Genomic DNA, 24,547 nt, shown 5'->3' with positions numbered 1-24,547 from the left:
CACCGTTCCCGTCCCCGCGGATAACCACGGGATACCATCTTCATGTCATTCTTTAAAGAGAAAGGGAAGAATCAGAGTATAATTGGGCACAACCACTGACCCACAAGCTTTGCTTTGAAGAATGCTGGTGTAGAAGGACCGAGGTTGAAATAGACACTAGAAAATGACATGGGATTATTTCCCGCGGTTATCCGCGGGGACGGGAACGGTGATGAATTTTGTCACCGTGTTATTCTCTAGTCCCAAGCAGAAGACTATCACTACAATAACTAAGCTGATTTAGGGAGAGAGAATACAAAAAACAGGGAGTAACCACAGAACAGTTGAATATGGAGGCTCATAGTACTGTATCCCAACAAATACTATTGCCAACTGAGGCCCTGATGCTCCAAAGCTTTCCATGCCAGTAAGACTTGTTAAAGAAGTTTACTGGCATGGAAGCTTCAAAATATTACATTTCTACTATATGTCTTCGAAGGGGTGAATAAACATGTGGATAAAGATGAGCCAGTCAATATTGTGTCTGGATTTTCAAAAGCATGTGACAAAGTACCTCATGAAAGACTCCTGAGGAAATTAGAAAGTCATGGGATAGGAAGGTAATATTCTATTATGGATTAAGAACTGGTTAAAAGACAGAAAACAGAGAGAAGGGTTAAATGGTCAATATTCTCAATGGAGAAGGGTAAATAGCGGGGTTTTATCTTTTAACCAGTTCTTTTTTCTTTTACAATATAAGGAGAAAGTTTATTTTATTTTATTTTTATAAATCTTTATTGATTTATAAGACCAACAAAAGTGCAATAACCGTATATTTACATTAATCAGCAAGTTAAACACTTATAATTATAATCAATAACACTGCATAAAGAATAAATCCCCCCTTTCCTTCCATTACATTTCATCAAGGATTAAGACAAAGCAAAGAAATAACCTCCCCTCCCCCCCCCCCACCCTCTCACCCTTCCCTGGATGTGTGTGGAAATAAACAAAAATTAAAGACAACTATAATGAAACAATAAAAGACATCAACAGGCCCCAAACCAGTTTAAATGTCAGCATTCATTTTCTCATATCTATAGCTTGAGCATAAATTCGCCCACCAAAAAGGAAAATTGAGGCGATCATAATTTTTCCAATTACGAGTTACCATTTGCATGGCTATCCCGGTCATAATTAGGAAAAGCCGGCATTTATAGCAGTCCATAGGGGGTTTAATATGCAGTAATGTTCCACATATGACTACCTCCTATGTCAATGGAATTGATGACTCCAGTATGATATTAAGCTGTCCCCATATTGACTTCCAAAAGTTGAGTATCATTACATTACATTACTGATTTCTATTCCGCCTCAACCTTGCAGTTCTGGGCGGATTACAAAAGAGACAACTGGACATTTCCAGGATAATTACAGAGAGAATTCTGGTCATTTCCAGGAGAAGTTACAAGAATAATGGAACTACAGGATGCTGTACAAATAGGAAATAGTGCAGATCCAGTATATATACCGTTAGGGAAGCAGTTGACATGCTTGAGGCTGAAGAGAAGGGAACTGGTGAAGGGGGGAGTTGTGTTGAGGGGGTCCGTTTGGGGTTAAGCCATCTGTATAAATTTTTTGAATAGGTGGGTTTTGATTTCTTTGCGAAAATATTTGTAGTCGTTTATTATCAGCAGGTTGGAGATAGTGTGGTCCAGTTTCGCTGCATGCTTCGCCAGCAGACTGTCAAATATCTTCTTGCGCTGGGTGCCTTTGAGTGGGGGGTAGGTAAAATGAGCCTTAGTTCTTTGCCTAGTGGTGGCGTTTTGGTACAGGCGGTTGTTTAGGTAATTGGGGGCTGTGCCATTTATTGCTTTGAATAATAGACGGTATAGTTTGAATTGAATTCGTGCTTGTATTGGTAACCAGTGTGAGTCCAGGTAGGCCGCGGTGACGTGGTCCAATTTTCTGTGAGTAGATTAATCTGAGTGCAGAGTTTTGAATTGTCTGTAGTTGTTTTATCATTGTTGCAGGGCAAGGCAGATAGAGTATGTTGCAGTAGTCCAATAGACCTAGTACTAGGGATTGGACTACTAGCCTATATTGCTCTTTGTCGAAGAATTTTCTGATTTTTCTTAAATTGCGCATGGCTAGAAATGCTTTCTGGGTGGTCTTGTTGATTTGGGCCTGCATTGTGCAGCATCTGTCTATTGTTACTCCTAGGAGTTTTAAGCTAGGTTGTATAGGGTATTTGGAAGCGTTTATTTCTAGTTCTGTGATGGAGGGATTCTTATCCTTTTCAAGCAGTAGAAATTTTGTATCAAAGGACAATAGAACAACAGATGATTCAGTGTCCCAATTTCTAGATGACAATGCCAGCATCTATTAGATTTAGAACTGTCTAACTTTAAGCAGTTCTTAACCCACAATAGAACATTATCAGGTTTCACTGCAATAGGTTTGTAGAATACAGCTGTAGAAAGGGGATTGCCCTCCATATTTTCAGATTTTACTGGCTGAGCCAGGCTGCCAGACTGAACTGAGCAGAGCAAGATGCCACTGGTTAATTGCACAGTGCTGCTCTGTGGAAGGATCAACTTGTTTTTGGAGCAAGTATGACCTTGGAATGACCTTTGCCTTCATAAAATGCAGATAACAGCACTATTTGTCTGTTTATGTTGCCAGCACTGTATTTATGCAACAAAACACTGGGCAAACTAATTCTGGATACAGTGTACTGCTTTTCTGAGAAATACTCAGTGAAAATAGGTGTTTTCTTCTAAAAATGCAAGCTTCGGATTCCTCTGGAATGTTAACTTTTAATGGGTTAGAACTGCAGATAAAAAGTTAATATTCTTCCATGCCTGATTGTAAATATCCAAATTTAAACAAGTCCCAGTGTCCATCTTCCTAGCAAGAGCTGTGCCCAACTAAAGACACACATACAATGAAGTCTCTTTTTCCAAATTTTTCTGCATAATTTCTGGACTTTTTCATCAGAGTCTAGGACTCTTCAGCGTAGAGATATGATAGAGGTCCATAAAGTACTGAATGGAGTAGAATGAGCAGATGTGAGCAGGGCCAGTTTTAGACATGCTGGGGTCCACGACAGAAATTAAAGAGGGGGCTTCTGATCCCACCCCCACCCCACCCCCGATATGCCCACCTCCCATTATTACCACACATAAAACAACTTTAAATGACTTCTTTACACACAAAACACAGACAGATCTTTACCAAAGAATCACAAATAGAAATTGAACTGGGAACCCCAAGAAATTAAACTCAGCAAGTATTACGACATTGGAGAAATAAAAACAGATATGCACTTCTTTCTGTACTGAACACACAGGGATCCCAGGTCCACCAAAAGTTAGCCATCTCCCTTGCTGTGGCCGGTGGGGGATCCCCAAACCCTGCCAGTTGAAGACCACTTCCTCCAGTCTAGCAGCCAGTAATCTCCAAGTGGTGTCAGATCAAAAGCGCACCGGGACAAAGACGCGCCCAGACAATTGAGCGTAGCGCGCGCCGCCGTGCCACTCTAAATTACTGTTTTTAGCGCTCCGACAGGGGGGCGTGGGGGGGGAACCCCCCCACTTTACTTTTTTTTTTTTTGTTTGAAATAATTTTTATTGAACAGAAAAGCACAGCACAGCCATACAAAAAACATTGCAGTACAGGCAGGACCGGATGCTGGTAGAACATCTAACAGAACTAAACAAACAAGGTAACACCCCCTCAGACGAGGGGGAGTTGTGGCCAGCCCCACCGGACATCATACATGGCTCAGCAAGTCAGAGTCTACCCCATCACGGCCCGCAGAACCGAAGGGCTCATAATACAGAAAGGCCGAGCGGTGCAAATCAACGTTTTCCAATAACAGTGGAATCCCCAAAATGAACCCTCAATCACCCCCCCTCTTCCAGTCTCCAGTCGCACTCCATTCAGCCCCTCATACACTCCTACACACCATCAACCATCCAAATAAACATGAAAACAGAAAACAGAAGAACCCTCCCACCCCATCCCCCCCGTTCAGTGAGAGAGTGAGTGTGAATAAGACACAAAGTCATTCATAAAGAGCCAAGTTCCATCACAGTAGCATCCCATAAAGAGCGGTACAGTTGCTTAGGTGCCGATAGCGGCTCCGGATGGACACGGATCTCCCAGCGGGCCACCTCCAGCAAGGAGCGCTTCCATACCAGCACCTCAGGTGCATTATCATCCATCCAGAGCCGGAGCACACCACGTTTGGCCACCAGCAAAGCGGTGTAGAGGAATCGCCAGTGCTCCAAACTGAGGCCCTGGTGCTGGTAGAACATCTAACAGAACTAAACAAACAAGGTAACACCCCCTCAGACGAGGGGGAGTTGTGGCCAGCCCCACCGGACATCATACATGGCTCAGCAAGTCAGAGTCTACCCCATCACGGCCCGCAGAACCGAAGGGCTCATAATACAGAAAGGCCGAGCGGTGCAAATCAACGTTTTCCAATAACAGTGGAATCCCCAAAATGAACCCTCAATCACCCCCCCTCTTCCAGTCTCCAGTCGCACTCCATTCAGCCCCTCATACACTCCTACACACCATCAACCATCCAAATAAACATGAAAACAGAAAACAGAAGAACCCTCCCCCCCCATCCCCCCCGTTCAGTGAGAGAGTGAGTGTGAATAAGACACAAAGTCATTCATAAAGAGCCAAGTTCCATCACAGTAGCATCCCATAAAGAGCGGTACAGTTGCTTAGGTGCCGATAGCGGCTCCGGATGGACACGGATCTCCCAGCGGGCCACCTCCAGCAAGGAGCGCTTCCATACCAGCACCTCAGGTGCATTATCATCCATCCAGAGCCGGAGCACACCACGTTTGGCCACCAGCAAAGCGGTGTAGAGGAATCGCCAGTGCTCCAAACTGAGGCCCTGGTCTAACACCGCCCCCCTCACTCCCCAGAAGAATAAGCGAATAGGACCACTGAAGAGGCAACTGCACAACCCGGGCCAGAAAATCCAGTACCCCATTCCAGTACGTTTCCAGCTGGGGGCATTCTAATATCATGTGGACCAGGGTGCCACGCAGGCGCCTACATTTAACACATATGTCAGTATCCCACAAGCCCGCCCTCCTGCCCCGCACCCTAGTGAAGTATGTGCGATGTAAGATCTTAAGCTGTATCTCCTGTAGAGAAACATTGCGCGCCCCACGAGAGACATTAGCGAAGCATGCCACCAACGTCTCAACCCCGACCTGCTCCCCGAGTTCATCCGTCCACTGAGAAGCGAGACTGAGAAGTCGGGGGTCCGGCCGTTCCTCTCGCGCCAATCTATACCAAGTAGAGAGGGAATTCATTAATGCGGGGAAAGAGAGAAAGACGCGGTCAACCTTCAAGAGGTCGCCACCAGCGGGGGCATCTCTACGGCAGGACTCATAATAATGGCGTAATTGCAAATAAGCAAAAAACGGCATTTCGGGGAGAGACCAGTGACGGCGGAGGTCAACAAGAGAGGGAAACGCCCCATCCTCAGAGGTCAACGCTGTAATATGTCCCAGGCAAAAGCTGGAACCAAATCTAGCCTCCAGTCCACGGGCCGCACCCACCCCCGGAGGGAACTTAGGGCTCCCCCGCACAGAGCGAAAAGCCCAATTGTCCCGCGGTCCTCCCCCTATTCGACGCCGCCACCAGAGCAGCGCACGGCGCAGCGGGTCCAGCCATATAGAGTTACAACCCAACCTAGGGCGACGCCACCCACGGATATCAAGACAAGCCAGCGCACGGTGTGGGGTCACCCAGGAATCAAACAATCCCGGAGGAGCAAATCGTGAACCCATCGAGTATAGGTCGTGCACCCATCGCAGCAGGGCCGCGACATTATATAGCCGAAGATCTGGGAGCGCTAACCCCCCCCCGAGCTCTGCTCTGCGTAAGTCTCCAAAACCCCACGCGGGCCCTCCGATTCCGCCAGATAAAAGAGCCAACAAAGGACCTGTAGGCTCCCTCCTCCGACGCTCGCAACCACAGGGGAATCATCTGTAAGGGATAAAGAATCTTGGGCAACAGAACCATCTTCACCAAGGCAATACGACCGAAGAGCGACAAAGGAAGATCACCCCATCTGTGGCAAGCATCCCGAAGTTGGGCAAGACGTTCTACAATATTACGACGATATACCGTGGCCCAATCCGCGCTCAGAAAAATTCCCAGATATTTGAGTTCACCTGTCGCCCAGCGGAAAGGGAACCCCCCCACTTTACTTAATAGACATCGCGCCGCGTTGTGGGGGCATTGTGGGGGGTTGTAACATTTTACTGAAAACTTCACTTTTTCCCTGTTTTTAGGGAAAAAGTTCAGTTTACAGTAAAATGTGGAGGGTTACAACCCCCCAAGCCCCCCATAACGCCGGCGCGATGTCTATTAAGTAAACTGGGGGGGTTCCCCAACAAAAAACCCCCGTCGGAGCCCCTAAAAACTAATTTAGAGCGGCGCGGTGGCGCGCGCTGTGCTCAATTGTCGGCGCGCGCTTTTGTCTTTCGCGCTGTTGTCTATGAACCTCTCCAAGCTCTGCAGCTAGTGGTAGTGTCTCTGAGCTGCCACCAGCTGCAGAACTTGAAGAGTTCTGGCCGCCGAACTAGAGGAAGAGATCTTCAGCTGGCAGGGCTTTGAGAAGCCCACCAACTTAGGTATTTGAGGGGAAGGGAGGGAGATGGCCTGACAAAGGGAAGAGATGCCCAGACTGTGGGGCCCCCTGGAGCTGTATGGCACAGGGCAGCTGCCCTATTTGCCCTCCCCTAACACCAGCCCTGGATGTGAATCGCTTATTTACTCTTTCCAAAAATAATACGGTGCATGCAATGAAGCTACTCAGTAGTAGATTTAAAACAAACCAGAGAAATTATTTCTTCACTCAACATGTAATTAAACTCTGGAATCTGTGGCCAGAGAATGTGGTGAAAAAAGATAGCTTAGCAGGGTTTAAAAATTGTTTGAATAATCTTCTAAAAGAAAAGTCCATAAGCCATTCTTAAGATGGACTTGGAAAATCCACTGCTTATTTCTAGGATAAGCAGCATAAAATCTGTTTTTCTCCTTGGGATCGTGCCTGTACTTGTGACCTGGGTTGGCCACAGTTGGCTTGATGGACCTTCGATCTGTCCCACTATGGCAACTCGTCTATAAATCTGCTTCTCCTCTTCCCCCATCCTCTATTTCTATGCACAATGCCCTGGGGGTAATCTTTGACTCATCTATCTATCACCTTCTCTTCCCAAATCCAACAGACTGCCAAAACCTATTGTTTCTTTGTAACATTGCTAAAATCTGACCCTTCCTTTCTGAGCGCACTGCTAAAGCCCTCATCCATATCTTCATTACCTCTTGCCTAGACTACTGCAACCTGCTTCTCACTGGCCTTCCCCTAAACCATCTCTCTCCCCTTCGGAACTCTGCTTCATGCCATATATTTTGCCAATGTCGCTAAGCCCATTCAACCCCTCTCCTCAAGTCACTTCATTAGCTCCCTATCTGTTTCCGCGTACGGTTCAAACTCTTCTTACTGGCCTACAAGTGTATTCACTCCACTCCGACTGCAGCTCTTCCGCATCTCTCACCTCTCCCTAAACTCCACCCCAGGAACTCCGCTCATCGGGTAAGTCTCTCCTATTTGTAAACTTCTTCTCTATGGCTGACTCCATTCCTTCTACTTGGTGTCAGGTCAAAAGCACGCCGAGACAAAGGCACGCCCAGACAATTGAGCGCAGCGCAGAGGCGCGCGTCGCTCAAAATTAATGTTTTTAGGGCTCCGACGGGGGGGCGTGGGGGGAACCCCCCCACTTTACTTAATAGACATCGCGCTGCGTTGTGGGGGCGTTGTGGGGGGTGTTTTTAGGGAAAAAGTTAAGTTTACAGTAAAATGTGAAGGTTACAACCCTCCAAACCCCCATAACACCGGCGCAATGTCTATTAAGTAAAGTGGGGGGGTTCCCCAACAAAACCCCCCGTCGGAACCCCTAAAAACAGTCATTTTGAGCGGCGCGCGCCTCCGCACTGCGCTCAATTGTCTGGGCGTGCCTTTGTCTTTCGCGCCGTTGTCTATGAACCCTTCTACTTTGCTACACCGAATGCCTGGAACATCTTCCTTACTTAGTACATCAAATCCAGACTAAAAGCTCATTTCTTTGAAGCTGCTTTCAATTCCAAATTCCAACCCACCTGCTAAACACCCATATCTGTCATATCATTTCCTTTGTAATTCCCCCCCCCCCCCCACCCACTGTATATAGATGCACCTTCTTGTCTAGTTTATCTGTTTTAACTTTCGAGCAGAGACTGTCTCTTCCATGTTTTGGTGTACAGAGCTGCATATGACTGGTAGCGCTATAGAAATGATAAATAGTAGTACACTTCTCCCTCTGAAACCACGGGTTTAGTACCCGCGAATTCAGTTATTCACAATTTTTTGCCCCTAGTTTTAAAATACTGAATTACTGTGTCCCGGACCTCCCCAGACCTTACCTGGTGGTCTAGCAGTGACGCGGGGCAGGAGCGATCTTTCTACGCTCCTGCCCCGTGCAGAGCCATCATCAAAAATGGCTGCCGCGAGTTCCCGTGGTCTCACGAGACTACAATGTGAACTCACAACAGCCATCTTTGTGTTTCATAGTGCAGCACCTTACACAGGAGATTTTCACGCCTAGTGTTGTTTTTGTGTAGTTCATCCAATCTGGTTTTCTGATACTCTATTTATCAACATTTGCCCCCCCTGCCCTCCCCCCGAGGAAGAAGTGTTTCTTTGAAACACGGACCATGTCAGGTCCAGTCCACATGAGCATTGGGACCAATTCTTTGGATGTATTTCATGTTGCTCATGTATTTGTTTTAATTTTTTAATTTTTGTTATCTCAATAAATTTCCGTACCCTGTCCATTTTCCTGCAGTTTCGTTTTTTTGGGTTGCATTCCTTTACTGCAGGCCTTGTTGGTCCTTTCTTGTTTTGTTTTACGTCCTGTAGTCAGTCAGACGGTGCATGTGCCTTTCTTCCTCACCAGCACCTCTGCTCCTTCTTCTCACCTCTCGTTCTGCAGCATACACCCCTCCCCCCCAAGCCCACCGGCGGTAGTAGGAGGCTCAGGGCCACAGCTGGAGGGCATCTGCGCATGCGAGACATCAACATGATAATGTCACGCATGCATGACAGACTTAAATATGTCACGCATGCATGACAGATTTAAATATGAAGGAACAGAGGTGGATCCATGGACTCAACACGGTCATATTACATGGACTGAATGTTGAAGTCGAAAGAGCTTCCATGTTCTGATTCCATCATGGTCCCGGGGCAATCTTAGTAGTTCAAATAGGTTAGTAGTCCGAAGGGGGAGCATGCGCCCTGGTGGGCTGAAGGCGGATCCTCCTCGGATCAAGAACACCTAGGAGGGGTGGTCTTTCAGCAGTAAGGCTATATATTCTCAGCCCTAAAACGCGGGCGCCATCTTACAAACAGAAACGGATAAGTAGGTTGGACGACAGCGGTTATGGTAAGGTTGAGCTTATGTAGATGGGTTGACAATAAGGTTTTAAGTCATGGGATACATTTGAGGGTTGTTAATCCGGTTTATGTGATTTTTGTAGTGTGGATCCCTGACGAAACTTCGGTGAAACATGTCGGGTCCTACCGCTTAACTCACTGTGAGACACGGATATATCACCATTACTAAAGATAAGTAATATAAATTATATTTAAAAAAATCAATGAATATGAAGGTTTATGCACCTATTCTAATCATGAACAAGTAAGACCGGTGAGGAGTTCACCACTTGATTCTCCCCGTTCAGACACCTAGTGTGGGACGGAGGAGTGGTGGTTCTGAGGTCTTAAAGGAAATAAAGGCATATCGGATTAAAGAAGGGGAAGCTGATGTATAGCAGAACAGTACCTTAGAAACTTGGATACCATTGGACGCATGCATGTGATGCATTTCCAGGTGCCCTCCAGCCGCAGCCCCGAGATTAGTGTGCCAGCAGCTTAAAAAGTGTGCAATATAGGAATGCCCCACAATAAACACACACGCAATCTTAGAGTCGAGAGGAGACGCTCCAAATGAATGGTCTCTCCCTCTTTTTATTGAGAATCATATCTCCGTTAATTACTTAGTTAATGCTCTACAAGGTTATAACTTCATAATGCATTTACAGTGAGGATTAAACCATGGCAATATCTTGTTTATCTATATCAAAGCTAGTATCTCACGTGACATATGAATACATCAGAACTTATCAGATCTCCATCCCTACAGTGCAACACACTGCACTAGAGAATTTTTGCAAGCACATAACACTTTGACAGCCTGGAAAGAAAGTACGGTAAAAGTTCCATCTTTTTCTTACCCCTCAATTACTGACAAGTAGTGATAGTTATTGCCATTTAAGCATCAATTAAGGGCCATTGAAGTAATTAGGTTATGCAGGGTAGGTGGTACTATTCCTATAACCATGCAATTTATTTATTCAATTTTCTATACTGTTCTCCCAGGGGAGCTCAGAACAGTTTACATAGATTTATTCAGGTACTCAAGCATTTTTCCCTCTCTGTCCCAGTGGGCTCACAATCTATCTAGCGTACCTGGGCAATGGGGGGGGGGAATTAAGTGACTTGCCCAGGGTCACAAGGAGCACCTTGGGTTTGAACCCACAACCCCAGGGTGCTGAGGCTATAGCTTTAACCACTGCATCACTCTAGAAATCAAAATGTAATAAAAGTCAGCCAAGTATAAGACAATGAAGCCATTGTGGCATCACTGATGAGGTTGGCTCTTAGGCATTGGTGGAATGAGGCATTATGACATCACAATACCAGCTCTGGTTAGCAGAGGCTGAAACTTTTCACACTACTTATTTATTGAACTTTCTATACCGTTCTCCCAGGGGAGCTCAGAAGGGTTTACATGAATTTATTCAGGTACTCAAGCATTTTTCCCTGTCTGTCCTGGTGGGCTCACAATCTATCTAATGTACCTGGGTCAGTGGAAGGGGGGGAATTAAGTACATTAGATAGAGTGGGAGTCCGCCAGGACAGATAGGGAAAATTGCTTTGAGTACCTGAATAATTTGTAATCTGCATAGAATTCTAGGATATGCAGAATTTAAATATATAAATAAGATAAATGGTTGCTTGGACTAGGAAGGAACCAGGCTCAGTCACTGAAAATGCTCTGTAGTCAGCCCCTCTTCTGATTTCTAATGCTAGCCTATCCACAGGCAGCCTGACCCCCCCCCCCCCCCAACCTGTAGCGTAGGCACACATCCTCTTTACTTGTGCCACCCTCTACAACTCTGTCGCTGCCTCCGTCCTCTTCCTGCACCAAAATTGAGATAATTTGGCATAGATCCCATGCCTGAGAGAATGGAGCTGGCTGGACACAGGGCTCTGAGGCGTGGTACAGCACGGTGGGCAGGTTCGCAAGCAGCAGTAGCGACTGCAATGATGTGCAAATAAACCAAGTCCCCTGCTTTTTTAGGGAAGTGGCAGGCTGAGCATAAGATGCCCATGAGTTGCAAGCCAGGATGGAGGCAGAGCAGGGCCGACAGGTGCAGGGGCCCCTAAAGAAGGAGATCAGGCCTTAATCCAGGCTCCTCTTGGCTGAGTCAGCAATGTGGGAGGGTTGGATAGGCTGGAGAGAGCTGGGACGGCAACATCAGCATTTGGAACCTAGGACAATACCAGGTGGACTTTACAGTCTATTTAAAAAAAAAAAAAAAAAAAAAAAACCAAAAGGCTTGTGGAGAGTTGATGTCCAAGATGAAGGCTTTATTAAGACAAATAAATAATCCACATAAAAACATCTAGGGCCTGAACCATTGGAAACATATGGACCCAACACGGTCCGTATTTCGACACAATTGTCTTCTTCAGGGGTCCTTATTGGTCTTGTGGATCAATTACAATGATAATCGCTGCACTTAGAAGGCAACCTCAAAGCGAAAGTGATATCAAAGCAGGGTTAGAACGGAAGAATGTGAAGACCTACAAAGGGACCTAAACAAACTGGAGGAGTGGGCAAGCAAATGGCAAATGCGCTTTAATATAGAGAAATGCAAGGTCATGCATTTAGGGAAAAAAAACCCGATGTTCAGCTACAAAATGGGGGGGTCAGTGCTAGGGGATAGTAATCTTGAAAAAGACTTGGGTGTGCTGGTAGATACTACAATGAAACCAACGGCACAATGTGCAGCGGCCTCCAAGAAAGCAAACAGAATGTTGGGTATTATTAAGAAGGGCATTACAACCAGGAAGAAGGAAGTCATCATGCCGCTGTATCGTGCGATGGTTCGTCCGCATCTGGAGTACTGTGTCCAGTATTGGTCACCGTACCTCAAGAAGGACATGGCGATACTTGAAAGGGTCCAGAGAAGAGCGACGAAAATGATAACAGGTATGGAAAACCTTTCATACACAGACAGGTTGGGAAGGCTGGGGCTCTTCTCCCTTGAAAAGAGGAGACTCAGAGGAGACATGATAGAGACTTTCAAGATCATGAAGGGCATAGAGAGGGTGGAAAGGGACAGATTCTTCAGATTATTGGGAACCACAAGCACCAGGGGGCACTCAGAGAAGCTGAAAGGGGACAATTTTAGAACCAATGCTAGGAAGTTCTTCTTTACACAGAGGGTGGTGGACACCTGGAATGCACTTCCGGAGGTTGTGATAGGACAGAGTACACTACGGGGGTTCAAGGAAGGATTGGATAAATTCCTGAACGATAGGGGGATTGAAGGATACAGATAGAGGTAGAGATAGGTTTTAGACAGAGTATGGATAGAAGGATAAAAGGGATTAGAGAAGGATCACATTACAGGTCATGGGCCTGAAGGGCCGCTGCGGGTGTGGACTGCTGGGCACGATGGACCTTGTGTCTGACCCAGAGGAGGCAACTTCTTATGTTCTTATGTTCTTAATTTAATCATGTATCTTTAATGGGTATAAGTAATGGGCAGACTGGAAGGACTATTCAGGTCTTTATCTGCCGTCATTTACTATGTGTTACTATGTTAAATCACACGCAGGTTAGTTCATCAGCCTAAAAGGATGAATGAGTTCATAGAGTGCAAGAGATTTCATTAATAATGTCACAAAACCAATGCAGACCAATTAGATTCAGTGATCTGCTTTCACTTAAATAATTTGAAAACTAATGCGCTCAGAACAAACTTTGTAAGAGAGTTGTTCCCTGGAGTGAGTGAGAAGAGGAAGAAGGTGTGATTTTCCAAAAACCTTGCAGAATACATTTACGAAATAGAATTACTCAGCGATCATTTCCTTCCATCAGTCTTTTCTGGCATGTTAAGAGTTTCCTCAGCAATAACAAACCCCGTTACATATTGCACAACACAGTAATTGCAGTCCTTCGAGAACGGAAAAAGTTTTCTTCCTCTGTATCCAGTGCAGCAAAGAGAAGCTTGTAATAGCTTCTCTCAGGTCCTTGTTCTGTCCACTCTGGGCACAGCTGTGTGCTGTGAGGGTTGCAGGTCATTTTTCCTGGTAATCCGGGTCAGCATGCCTTCATCCCCTACCTTCTCCTCTATCTTCCAGCACCCACGCCCTGATACACAAGGTTCCTCCTCCCTCTTACATTCAGAACATACCACCGTTCTCTCTCCTAAGAATAAGATTTTTCTGCGGCCTGCGTGATTTTGTGCGGTCCTGGTCAAGGGCGATGCAGTGTTTTCTTCTGCTGCCCCCAGGTGTTTACCGTCTTGCCGGCTTCCTCCTCTGTCTTGCTGCAGCGTTTACACGTTTGTGCGGCCCCAGAAACATTTTTTCCAGTCAATGCGGCCCAGGGAAGCCAAAAGGTTGGACACCCCTGCTTTACAGCATACATCAAACCACTGGTTAACAGAAAATCCATTAATAACGGCCAACAATTCCTGTTCCGTCTCCTGTAGACCAGAGTATTTCTTCCTTAAATTATCTTCACTGGCTGCCCCCTCTTGAACATATTTATGTCTGGGTGGCATCCAATTAGAAAAAGATGTCAGGGTGCTATATATTCCTTGAAGGAGTCACTTAGCCCCCCTGTGTTGCAAGAAGGACAAGGTATAGCAAATAAACAAATAAAGGCAAGCTAAATGTCATAAAATAATCACAGGGTGCATTTATTAATATAGAAGTCCAAGTATGTTTACTTGATAAAACACAAGGGTAACGTCCCGACTAGGATCCCGGTTTTGGCTATCTGGAATGCCTTCTTCAGGGGAGTAATCGAGTAAACAAATACTGGGTTGAGGATACGGAAACAACGTATAGAGTAACTTGGCGTCACAGATCCTGTGCGCGCTAAAAAAATAGTTTACTCAATTGTATACCTAGCACTACTGGAAGAAGAAAGTGTCAGTTTCAAAGTTGGGGGCCAAAAAATAAATAACATGTGCTGCGAAGCTGGACCCCTCCATCTCCAACCTGCTGACAACTACAAGTGACTTTAAATCATTTCGAAAAGAAATCAAAACTCTGCTATTGAAAAAATCTATACAGCCTTCTTACCCCCCCCCTCGCATCCTCCCTCCTCCTTGCAAATTTCCAGCTGACCTCCTACCCCTCTACTAATATCTCCTCAATGACTCTATCAATTAACCTACCCCAAACTGCATCTTCCCTACCAGTAAACCTCAATTCTCCACCCTTCCTTCTATCTCTTACCAATGCCTCTACTATGTAACCAACCCCTAAATTGTAACTTCCTTGAAATGTCCAGCTATCTTCTACTGTAATCCGCTTAGAACTGCAAGGTACAGGCGGAATAGAAGTCACTAATGTAATGTAATGATACAACGCCCATCACTAGCAGCAAAGAAGACATGCTGTTATCTACGGAGAAAAATCAAAGCTGAAAGTTAAACCATGGGACTAGAACTGAACATAAACAAGACGAACATGGAATATGGCAAAGATTTTGAGCTGGAAGGCAACAGAACAGAAGTTATAAAGGATCTGAAATCTCCTGGGCTCTTTCGTAAACAAAGAAACAGCTAACAAGGAAGAAATACTCCACAGAATGGCACTTGGTCACTTTTCAATGAAGGCTCTCGACGAAGTATTCAAAGGCAAGGAAATAACACTCCAAACGAAGTACAGACTTGTCCATGCACTCATTTTCTCAGAGGTTAATTACAAATGCAAAAGCAGGGCATTACCGAAACAAGACAGAAAGAAGATTGACTCATTTGAGCTTTGGTGTTGGGGAAGGATTTTAGGTGTGCCGTGGACAGCCAGAAGAACTAACAAATCAATTCTGGAAGAGATCAAACCGGCTATGTCACTCGAAGCCCAAATGATGAAGTTATGACTGTCTTATTTTGGTCGCACTGTCAGAAGAGAGAGTCATCATGTTTGAGAAGATCGAGGGAACCAGGTGAAGAGGCTGGACATTTTGAAAAACAACCATAGAGATGACCCTGGAGGACTTTATTGGACTAGCACAAAACTGAATTCCTTATGGATCTGTAATTCATCAAGTCACTAGGACTCCAACATGAATCGATGACGCCTAACACAGCACTGCTAACTTTGGGTATAGCGATGATGAATATACAGTACATTTTAAAAACCTGCCAGCTGTCCAGACGGAATACTGCGCTATGGGGAGTCCATCTCCAGTCTGGTTTGGTTTTTCAGAATATCTCAAAATGAATATGCATAAAATAAATTTAGATTGTAAGCCTTCAGGAGACAAGAAAATGCCTAGTGTAGCAGAACATAACTCACTTTGAGATACTACTGAAAAGGATGTGAGCTAAATCCAAAATAGAACATGAAACAGATGAGCCTCCGACTGAGATAATGTGCATTCATTCATGTTCTTTATGATTATGCTGGAAACCTGACCGGTTTATAGCTCTTGAGGATCAGCCTTGGTAATCAGTTCCTCATAAGAGGCTGTTGAACAAACTTGAAGGGCTGAAGTTAGGACCCAAAGTGGTGAACTGGGTCAGAAACTGGCTGTCGGACAGACGCCAGAGGGTGGTGGTTAATGGAAGTCGCTCGAAGGAAGGAAAGGTGACTAGTGGAGTCCCTCAGGGTTCGGTGCTGGGGCCAATCCTGTTCAATATGTATGTAAGTGACATTGCTGAAGGGTTAGAAGGAAAAGTGTGCCTTTTTGCAGATGATACCAAGATTTGTAACAGAGTAGACACCGAAGAGGGAGTGGAAAATATGAAAAAGGATCTGCAAAAGTTAGAGGAATGGTCTAATGCCTGGCAACTAAAATTCAATGCAAAGAAATGCAGAGTAATGCATTTGGGGATTAATAATAGGAAGGAACCGTATATGCTGGGAGGAGAGAAGCTGATATGCACGGACGGGGAGAGGGACCTTGGGGTGATAGTGTCTGAAGATCTAAAGGGGAAAAAACAGTGTGACAAGGCAGTGGCTGCTGCCAGAAGGATTCTGGGCTGTATAAAGAGAGGCGTAGTCAGTAGAAGGAAGAAGGTGTTGATGCCCCTGTACAGGTCATTGGTGAGGCCCCACTTGGAGTATTGTGTTCAGTTTTGGAGACCGTATCTGGCGAAAGACGTAAGAAGACTTGAGGCGGTCCAGAGGAGGGCGACGAAAATGATAGGAGGCTTGCGCCAGAAGACGTATGAGGAGAGACTGGAAGCCCTGAATATGTATACCCTAGAGGAAAGGAGAGACAGGGGAGATATGATTCAGACGTTCAAATACTTAAAGGGTATTAACGTAGAACAAAATCTTTTCCAGAGAAAGGAAAATGGTAAAACCAGAGGACATAATTTGAGGTTGAGGGGTGGTAGATTCAGGGGCAATGTTAGGAAATTCTACTTTACAGAGAGGGTGGTGGATGCCTGGAATGCGCTCCCGAGAGAGGTGGTGGAGAGTAAAACTGTGAATGAGTTCAAAGAAGCGTGGGATGAACACAGAAGATTTAGAATCAGAAAATAATATTAAAGATTGAACTAGGCCAGTTACTGGGCAGACTTGTACGGTCTGTGTCTGTACATGGCCGTTTGGAGGAGGATGGGCAGGGGAGGGCTTCAATGGCTGGGAGGGTGTAGATGGGCTGGAGTAAGTCTTAACAGAGATTTTGGCAGTTGGAACCCAAGCACAGTACCGGGTAAAGCTTTGGATTCTCGCCCAGAAATAGCTAAGAAGAAAAATAAAAATAATAATTTAAATTGAATCAGATTGGGCAGACTGGATGGACCATTCGGGTCTTTATCTGCCGTCATCTACTATGTTACTATGTTACTAATGTCCAGGTGTCTCTACGGCCCCAATTCTCTAAAGTCCACGTTAAAATCCTGTGGGTCACTATAGTGCCAGTAAACTCTCCGATTTCAAAACAGCAAATGATTTTCAAAGATCCTCGCATTCAAATGGGGTTCGCAGACGCCTGTGGAAAGCCCATCTGACCAGTCATTGGAGAAAGCGACTGACACATGTGCAAAATAGTTCATGGTAAGAGGCATAAATGTGCACATACGCCAGGAGATACTACATAGTAGGCACACATGAGCATGAATCATAGGCATGCCTCATTGTAGTGCATCGATTCCATTGGAGGGAAGGAGAGGAGGGGGCGGAGAACTACCTACAAGCAAACATAGTAGCCCCACAATTAGGGAACTCTTTACCTGACTCAGTTCATCAGATTTCTGCTTTTTTTATCTTCTCATAAGAGTTTGAAAGCCCATGTTTTCAGGATTTGTGATGGAAAACTGTAGTTTTTGCCCTTTTTTTAATAGCTTTTGTTTTGATTTTATGGTTTATGGTTTTATTTTGATTTTTGTTTTGAGTTTATGGTTTTAAAGGAACTTTTATGTTTTAAAGGAATTGCATGGTGTACGTTTTAGGATGTTCAAAGTATGTCATATGATTTTAGTTTGTTGCAAAGTGTTTGTTTAATCTGAATTATGAATGTGAATATGTAACCTGCATAGAATATGGATATGGCGGAGATAAATGTTTAAATAAGATTTTCTTGGCAAGTCCCAATAACAAGATCGTGAACACCTCCTTGAGACTAAATGGGTCAGACTACCCAATTAATCCTACAACCAAAATCCTTGGCATCACCCTGGACCGAAGCCTGACTTTTGAAGATCACACTAACGCTCAAGTCAAAAAAAAAAAAATGCTTTCTCACTTTATGGAAACTTCGTACCATTAAACATTACTTCGACTTCTTCTCCTTTCGACTGCTGGTTCAATCCCTGATCTTAAGTACCTTAGACTACTGCAATATTATATACTTGGGATCTCTCAAGAAAACCATCAAATGACTGAGAATCATCCAAAATGCTGCAGTCCATCTCATTTATGTCCTCAAGAAATCAGACCATGTAAGCCCATATTACCTGTTTGCTTGCCTTTGCTTCAAAACCATGACAGGTTCGTCCCCAACCTATTTGTCTCACCAATTTGACTTCCCAGGCACAACCAATGCATTCAGTACCTACTTGTTCACTTTTCCATCCCTAAAGGGCTGTACCTACAAGAGATACCTCGATAGAACATTATCATTCCAAGCAGGCAAATGGAACAAATGTTTAACCAACTTCATCTCAAATGCACTTTCGTACCAAACGTTTAGGAAGTCAAACAAAACTTATCTCTTTGACAAAAAATCACTGACCCCACTTCAACCTTGAGTACTTCCAAAACACTTTTAGATAAACTTGACTAAACTTAACATGCCAATGTAATTGCAAAAGTTCTCTGTAATGTCGCTGTCTGTATACAGTCTCTTCCCCCTGTAAACTGCTTAGAACTGTTTATGGTATGGTGGTATAGAAAAATAAAGTTATTATTATTATAAATAAATAGAAAATACAAATGTGAAAATACAAGATATATATGCTTTATTCTACACTGCTTCGGCAGGACATGGTGCCCTTACCCCCTTTTTTTTTTTGTTTTTGAACATTTAACAAACGTGCATGAGATGCGCCTTTGACACACACACATGAGATGTACGTCTAACACACGCATATCAACACTACCGGCACCGCCAAATCTGCCATTAAATTTGGAGCATTAAAAGCCGGAGCTTCATTTTGTGTATCATCAGGCAATGTCTGGACATCACTTGCGAGTGCTCATTTTAATATTGATGGGTTCATTTTAATACATTTCGAAACGATTATTGAAGGCTGCTACAAAGACCGCAGTTTGTGCAGCGGTAGCTGAAATTGTTCAACGCCAAACTGGATAGATCTGGTTTGGCGTCGATCGTTAAAGGCACGGAAAGCTTAAATCATCGGGGGCCTATCTCCCAGAACCCCACTCCAACCACTCACTTGTTTTTTTTCTCCAAAATACTTCCTGTTCTCATATGCTTGCATTTTCCATATGATGTCTGTCACCACTCACGTATTGTAGGTTCCAAAATTAACAATTTTTTTTTTGTTGTAAAAGAGAAAGAGGAATGGGACTTGTATACCGCTTTTTTGTGGATACACATTCAAAGCTGTTTACATATATACAGTGGTGCCTCGCACAGCGAACGCTGCACACAACGAACTTCATGTCATGATTCATACAACGAACTTCGTTTCACACAACGAACTTCGTTTCACACAACGCGTTTCACACAACGAACTTCGTTTCACACAACGAACTTCGTTTCACACAACGCGTTTCACACAACGAACTTCGTTTCACACAACGAAGTCGCCCGAGCTGCCGATGTATTGCATCCTTCCGCGCAGGCACTGCAGGCAGTCGTTAGTCACTGCGCTTAACTGCCCTCTCTCACTGTATACAGTCGTCCTTTTAAGATAAACTCAATATTTTTTATATATCATGGCTTCTAAAAAAAGCAGGAAGGTGATTTCTGTTGAAATGAAACGGGAAATAATTAGAAGGAGTGAATGTGGGGTAAAACAGTGTGACCTCGTCAAAGAGTTTGGCCTCAGCAAGACCACCATTTTCACCATTTTGACAAATTTATCTTTTTTTATGTCATCTTAGCATATTTTATGCTGCAGAACGAATTATTTTTTTTAACATGTATTGTTATGGGAAAACGCGTTTCACATAACGAACTTTTCGCATAACAAACTTGCTCCTGGAACGAATTAAGTTCGTTGTGTGAGGCACCACTGTACAGGTACTTTTTTGTACCTGAGGCAATGGAGGATTAAGGGGTCCTTTTAATAAGGCGCACTAAACGATTTAGCGCATGCTAACTGATTTAACGCACGCTAACGGTTAGCGCATGCTAAATGCTAAGGCACCCATTATATCCTATGGGCGCCTTAGCATTTAATGCATGCTAATCATTAGAACGCGCTAAATTGATTAGCGTGCGCTAAATCGGTTAGCGCGCCTTAGTAAAAGGACCCCCGAGTGACTTGCCCAGGGTCACAAGGAGCAGCCCTGGGATTCGATTCGACTGAGTCTGGATTCTCCGACATTATAACTGATTTCTCTTCCTTTTACGGTTAGCATATGTTCTTGAATCTATAATTCCTACTAAACAAAATATTCTTAGGCTGTTTTCCAGCACTTCATGATGAACAAGAATCCAGCCACATCAATTTAGTAGCCAGTCAGATGGTTGTCTTCATTTTATAATCCTGTAACATATGCCAGATTTATTTCCTCTGGGACTGACAAATCATGACACTGACTCATACTACAAATATTATATATACTGTCTATATACATATATATAAGTGGTTTGAAAAGTTTGGGAAATGGGTCTTTTTTATTGCCACACTAAAAGTGGCCTCTGAGTGCGGGAAAAACCCCTGCTGGAGATAGAACTAACCACTTTTTAGCACAACTTAGTAAAAGGGCCTCTATATCTTTTAGGCTCAGTACTAGACATTATAATAATAATAATAATAACTTTATTCTTCTATACCGCCATAATCGTGCGACTTCTAGGCGGTTCACATTGAAGAGAGCTGGACAATCAGCGAGTTACAATATGCAGATAGTGAAATTACAGTATTTAGAATACTCCACACTCCTCAGATTTTGTAGGTTTATTTATTTTTAAAAAATTTATATACCGCATACAACTATGCGGTTTCCATACCACATACATAAAAATCTTGTTTCCCTCCGATTATCACATATAACATAGACATGTCTAAACAACATCATTAATGTTCCTGTTATAATAGGGCTAGAGCACAAAATTCAATCAATTCAGAAATAGAAGCAAGCTTTAAATCATACATTGATGTCAGAAAAATTCTAAAAGGTGATTATCAACTGAAATATACCTTAGCGTAAGAAGGCATTGGCAAATAATTGAGTGTTCAGCATTTTCTTAAAATTCATCCTCCCCATACAAAACCGCAGGATACCAGGCAAGGCATTCCATAGTTCTATGCCAGCCACATCTATCTTTGATGCTCCGATCCTAGCATGCATCGTCCACATTCTACCCTCCAAACTTAATTTCATCCCATTTACATCTCTAAGCTCTCTTCTCGGTTTATAGATCTGGAAGAATTAAGAACATAAGAAGTTGCCCCCGCTGAGTCAGACCAGAGGTCCATCTTGCTCAGCGGTCCGCTCCCGCGGCGGCCCATCAGGCCTAGTGCCTGAACAGTGGTCCCTGATTAATTTTGTAACTTACCTCTAATCCCATCCCTATAATCTACCTCTACTCTTATCTGTACCCCTCAATCCCTTTGTCTTCCAAGTACCTATCCAAAGCTTCTTTGAACCCCTGTAGCGTGCTCCTGTTTATCACATCCTCCAGTAGCGCGTTCCATGTATCCACCACCCTCTGTGTGAAAAAGAACTTCCTAGCATTTGTTCTAAACTTCTCCCCGTTCAATTTCTCTGAGTGCCCCCTTGTACTTATTGATCCCCTTAATTTGAAAAATCTGTCCCTGTCTATTTTTTCTATGCCCTTCATGATCTTGAAGGTTTCTATCATGTCTCCTCTAAGTCTCTGCTTTTCCAGGGAGAAAAGCCCTAGCCTTTTCAGTCTGTCAGTATATGAGAGGTCCTCCATACCCTTTATTAGCTTAGTTGCTCTTGTAAAATCTTTGGGAAAGCATAATACAATGTCTGATGTATAATTGCAAAAATCTTAAACTGCACTCTTTCTTGCATAGGTAGCCAGTGTAATTTCTTCAACACCGGAGTTATATGGGTACACCTAGGAGCCCCTGTGATTAATCATGCAGCAGAGTTGATAAGCATTTGCAAAGCCCTCAACTTCCCTTTCACAACTCCTAAGTATAATGAATTACAATAATCCACCCTACTCAGGATCAATGTCTGAACCACAGTACGGAAATCGTATACTGGTAATACTGGCTTCAATCTATAAAGTTGTTTGTACCCCACCCTGATTATTTTTAATATTTGATTTTCCATTGTCAAAGGACTATCTAAGCACCCCCCCAGGACAGTCATCTCCTTTTTTGCCGGCAGTTTTTCACTTCACTCTGGCCATAACCATGTCACCCACTCCAGCAGCTGGCAGTCTGTTTAAACGTCTTTGGATGACCTTCACAGAGATAATATACAAGCTCTTGGCACCCGTATTATCGGCACAATTAATAACAGCTCCCACAGGGAGACGCGGAACTTTGCATCAGATGAACCAGCCCGTCCTCTCTTAGTCATTTTGGTTCCCGGAACTTTTAATATCACGTCTAATACACTCAGCCAGGGCTTAATTTTTCAGGGAATGGCCTGGTTCCACTACTTTTATCAGACTCCAGGGAGTGCTCTGCTCCAGCAGGGAAAAGGAAGAAAGGGGAAGGAATGGGGTTAAGAAGTAAAACCCGGATGTCTCTGTCCGTCCTCCTTTTTCTGGAGCCATATGGTAACCCTAGAGAGGAACCAGCCTGGAGCAGTCACTGCCCCCTAATCCAGCCCCTCTTTTCCTTGTGCTTTTGGCCTGCCCACCCCCCTCTCTAGCTCCACAATTCCACATCTTGTTGGTCTACAGATTAAGCCATGCACTTGGACAATGTGAAAATTCAGACTACAAAGGAGTTTACTGCTTTTCCATATCTAAGGCGAGGGGGGGTTAACACATTTTAACAGAGGTCCACATTAATAAACACCTCCTCCCCGCCCCCCCCCCCCCCCCTTTTAGTGGTAAATAACATGGCTGAATTGTAGCCCATGTCGATAACGTCTTTCTAAATTCTCAACAAACAACCGAGTTAGCGTATGGACTAGAACCCAAAAATGCTGAGGACACCACTTACCCATGAGTTGACCAGAGCAACGCTGGTACATGAGCCCTAGGGAAGACCCCTCCCAAGAGGATGGCGAAAGTGCAGATGAGGAGGATGAGGACATCGCCGTAAGTCTGCATGCTGGCACCTCTTCAAGGTGAATAGGACTGACTGGGCAAAGAAGGGAAACTCACTAAACTCAAAACGGTGAAGGCAAAAGGCTGCAGAATCCAGCTGGAGCCGGGCACTTGTTTAGGGCTGCTTGTTTTCATGTACGCAAAGGAGTGTTCACTTCCTGGAAAGGGCATTTTTCTTCACTTCTGCTTTTTAAAGTATTGTACCGGCAGACCATCCCTTTTCCTTATCTGTACTGTTAGACCACATTAAAGGTAATAAACAGAAATAAAACAAAAGCAAATAAGATGATGCCTTTTTTATGTTAATGTTAGCCCTATATAAAAACAAAATACAAACACTCCAAAAACCTGCCAGAAAAACTTAAGAAAGAAACCCACCTAGAGGCAGCATAGATCACAAGGTTCTAAGAGTGGTGACTAAATGACCAAAAAACTGTGATCACAACGCTAAATAACGTGGATAATATGAATATAATTTAATATAGTTTAAATGGAGTACCCTCAGTGTGATAAGGCAGCGAAGGGAGCTATACTCCAGCGCTTCACATAACGAGACAGGGACCAACAAGCCCCTGCCCCCATACCATCATAGGGTACCTCCTTGTATGTAATAAATCAAAATAGTGAAAAATGAATCACCACCAAGGGAACATAAGTGAGGTCAATTAAGAAGCCACTCTGAGAACCTCCCCAACCAGCTCCCACAACAGGAATCAAAAACCGACTTAGCTTAAGATGTTCTTGTAAAGTTGTCAAAACAGCGGCGACCCGTAATGAAGCGCCGCTGAGTACCAGGTCAAACCAAGCCTGGTTTCGGGAGCACACAATCCCTTCTTCAGGATCCCATGATTGTAACAAAAATCACTGAAGATAAATCGAGCCGGCTGGAGGGAGGGCGGAGCTAACAGAGTGCGGCGCAAGATCGCGCTAAAAAGACGACACCAGAGACGTCAGGCAACCTCCGGGGATATTTATTACTAAGGACACTTTTTTACACAAGTGGGCTGTCATTCTAAATAAGTGTTCACTGGACCTCATGGTGCTGTTGGTGGACACCATTCATGAAACGTCTCAGGAAGTCACTGAACAATTAACTACGGACCCTGTAATGGCACCACTATTCACTCAGAGTTTGCCTGGCATCCAGATTTCATTGGATCATTATCGTAGCAAAATTAAACAAGGCAAAATTAAAAAATTTCATAGGGACACTGGTGATTATGCTTCTGGCCAGATTTATACATGGATACAGCCCCAAGGTG

At 44.2% G+C, this 24,547-nt stretch overlaps 1 protein-coding gene across 1 annotated transcript in view; it reads right to left on the bottom strand.

Annotated features, from left to right (window-relative positions):
• LOC117366379 (V-type proton ATPase subunit S1-like) overlaps positions 1 to 23,427 on the bottom strand; it is a 124,263-nt gene extending 100,836 nt beyond the window's left edge. The window contains exon 1 of the mRNA XM_033957669.1: positions 23,179 to 23,427. Within this exon, the coding sequence (XP_033813560.1) occupies positions 23,179 to 23,288 (110 nt within the window). The 5' untranslated portion in view covers positions 23,289 to 23,427. The remainder of the gene's footprint in view (positions 1 to 23,178) is intronic.
• Positions 23,428 to 24,547: the final 1,120 nt, after the last annotated feature.

Source organism: Geotrypetes seraphini, chromosome 9, assembly GCF_902459505.1.
Source record: "Geotrypetes seraphini chromosome 9, aGeoSer1.1, whole genome shotgun sequence".
Lineage (NCBI taxonomy): Eukaryota > Metazoa > Chordata > Amphibia > Gymnophiona > Dermophiidae > Geotrypetes > Geotrypetes seraphini.
Note: the sequence above shows the minus strand (reverse complement) of the source record. Positions and strands in the feature narration are given on the sequence as shown.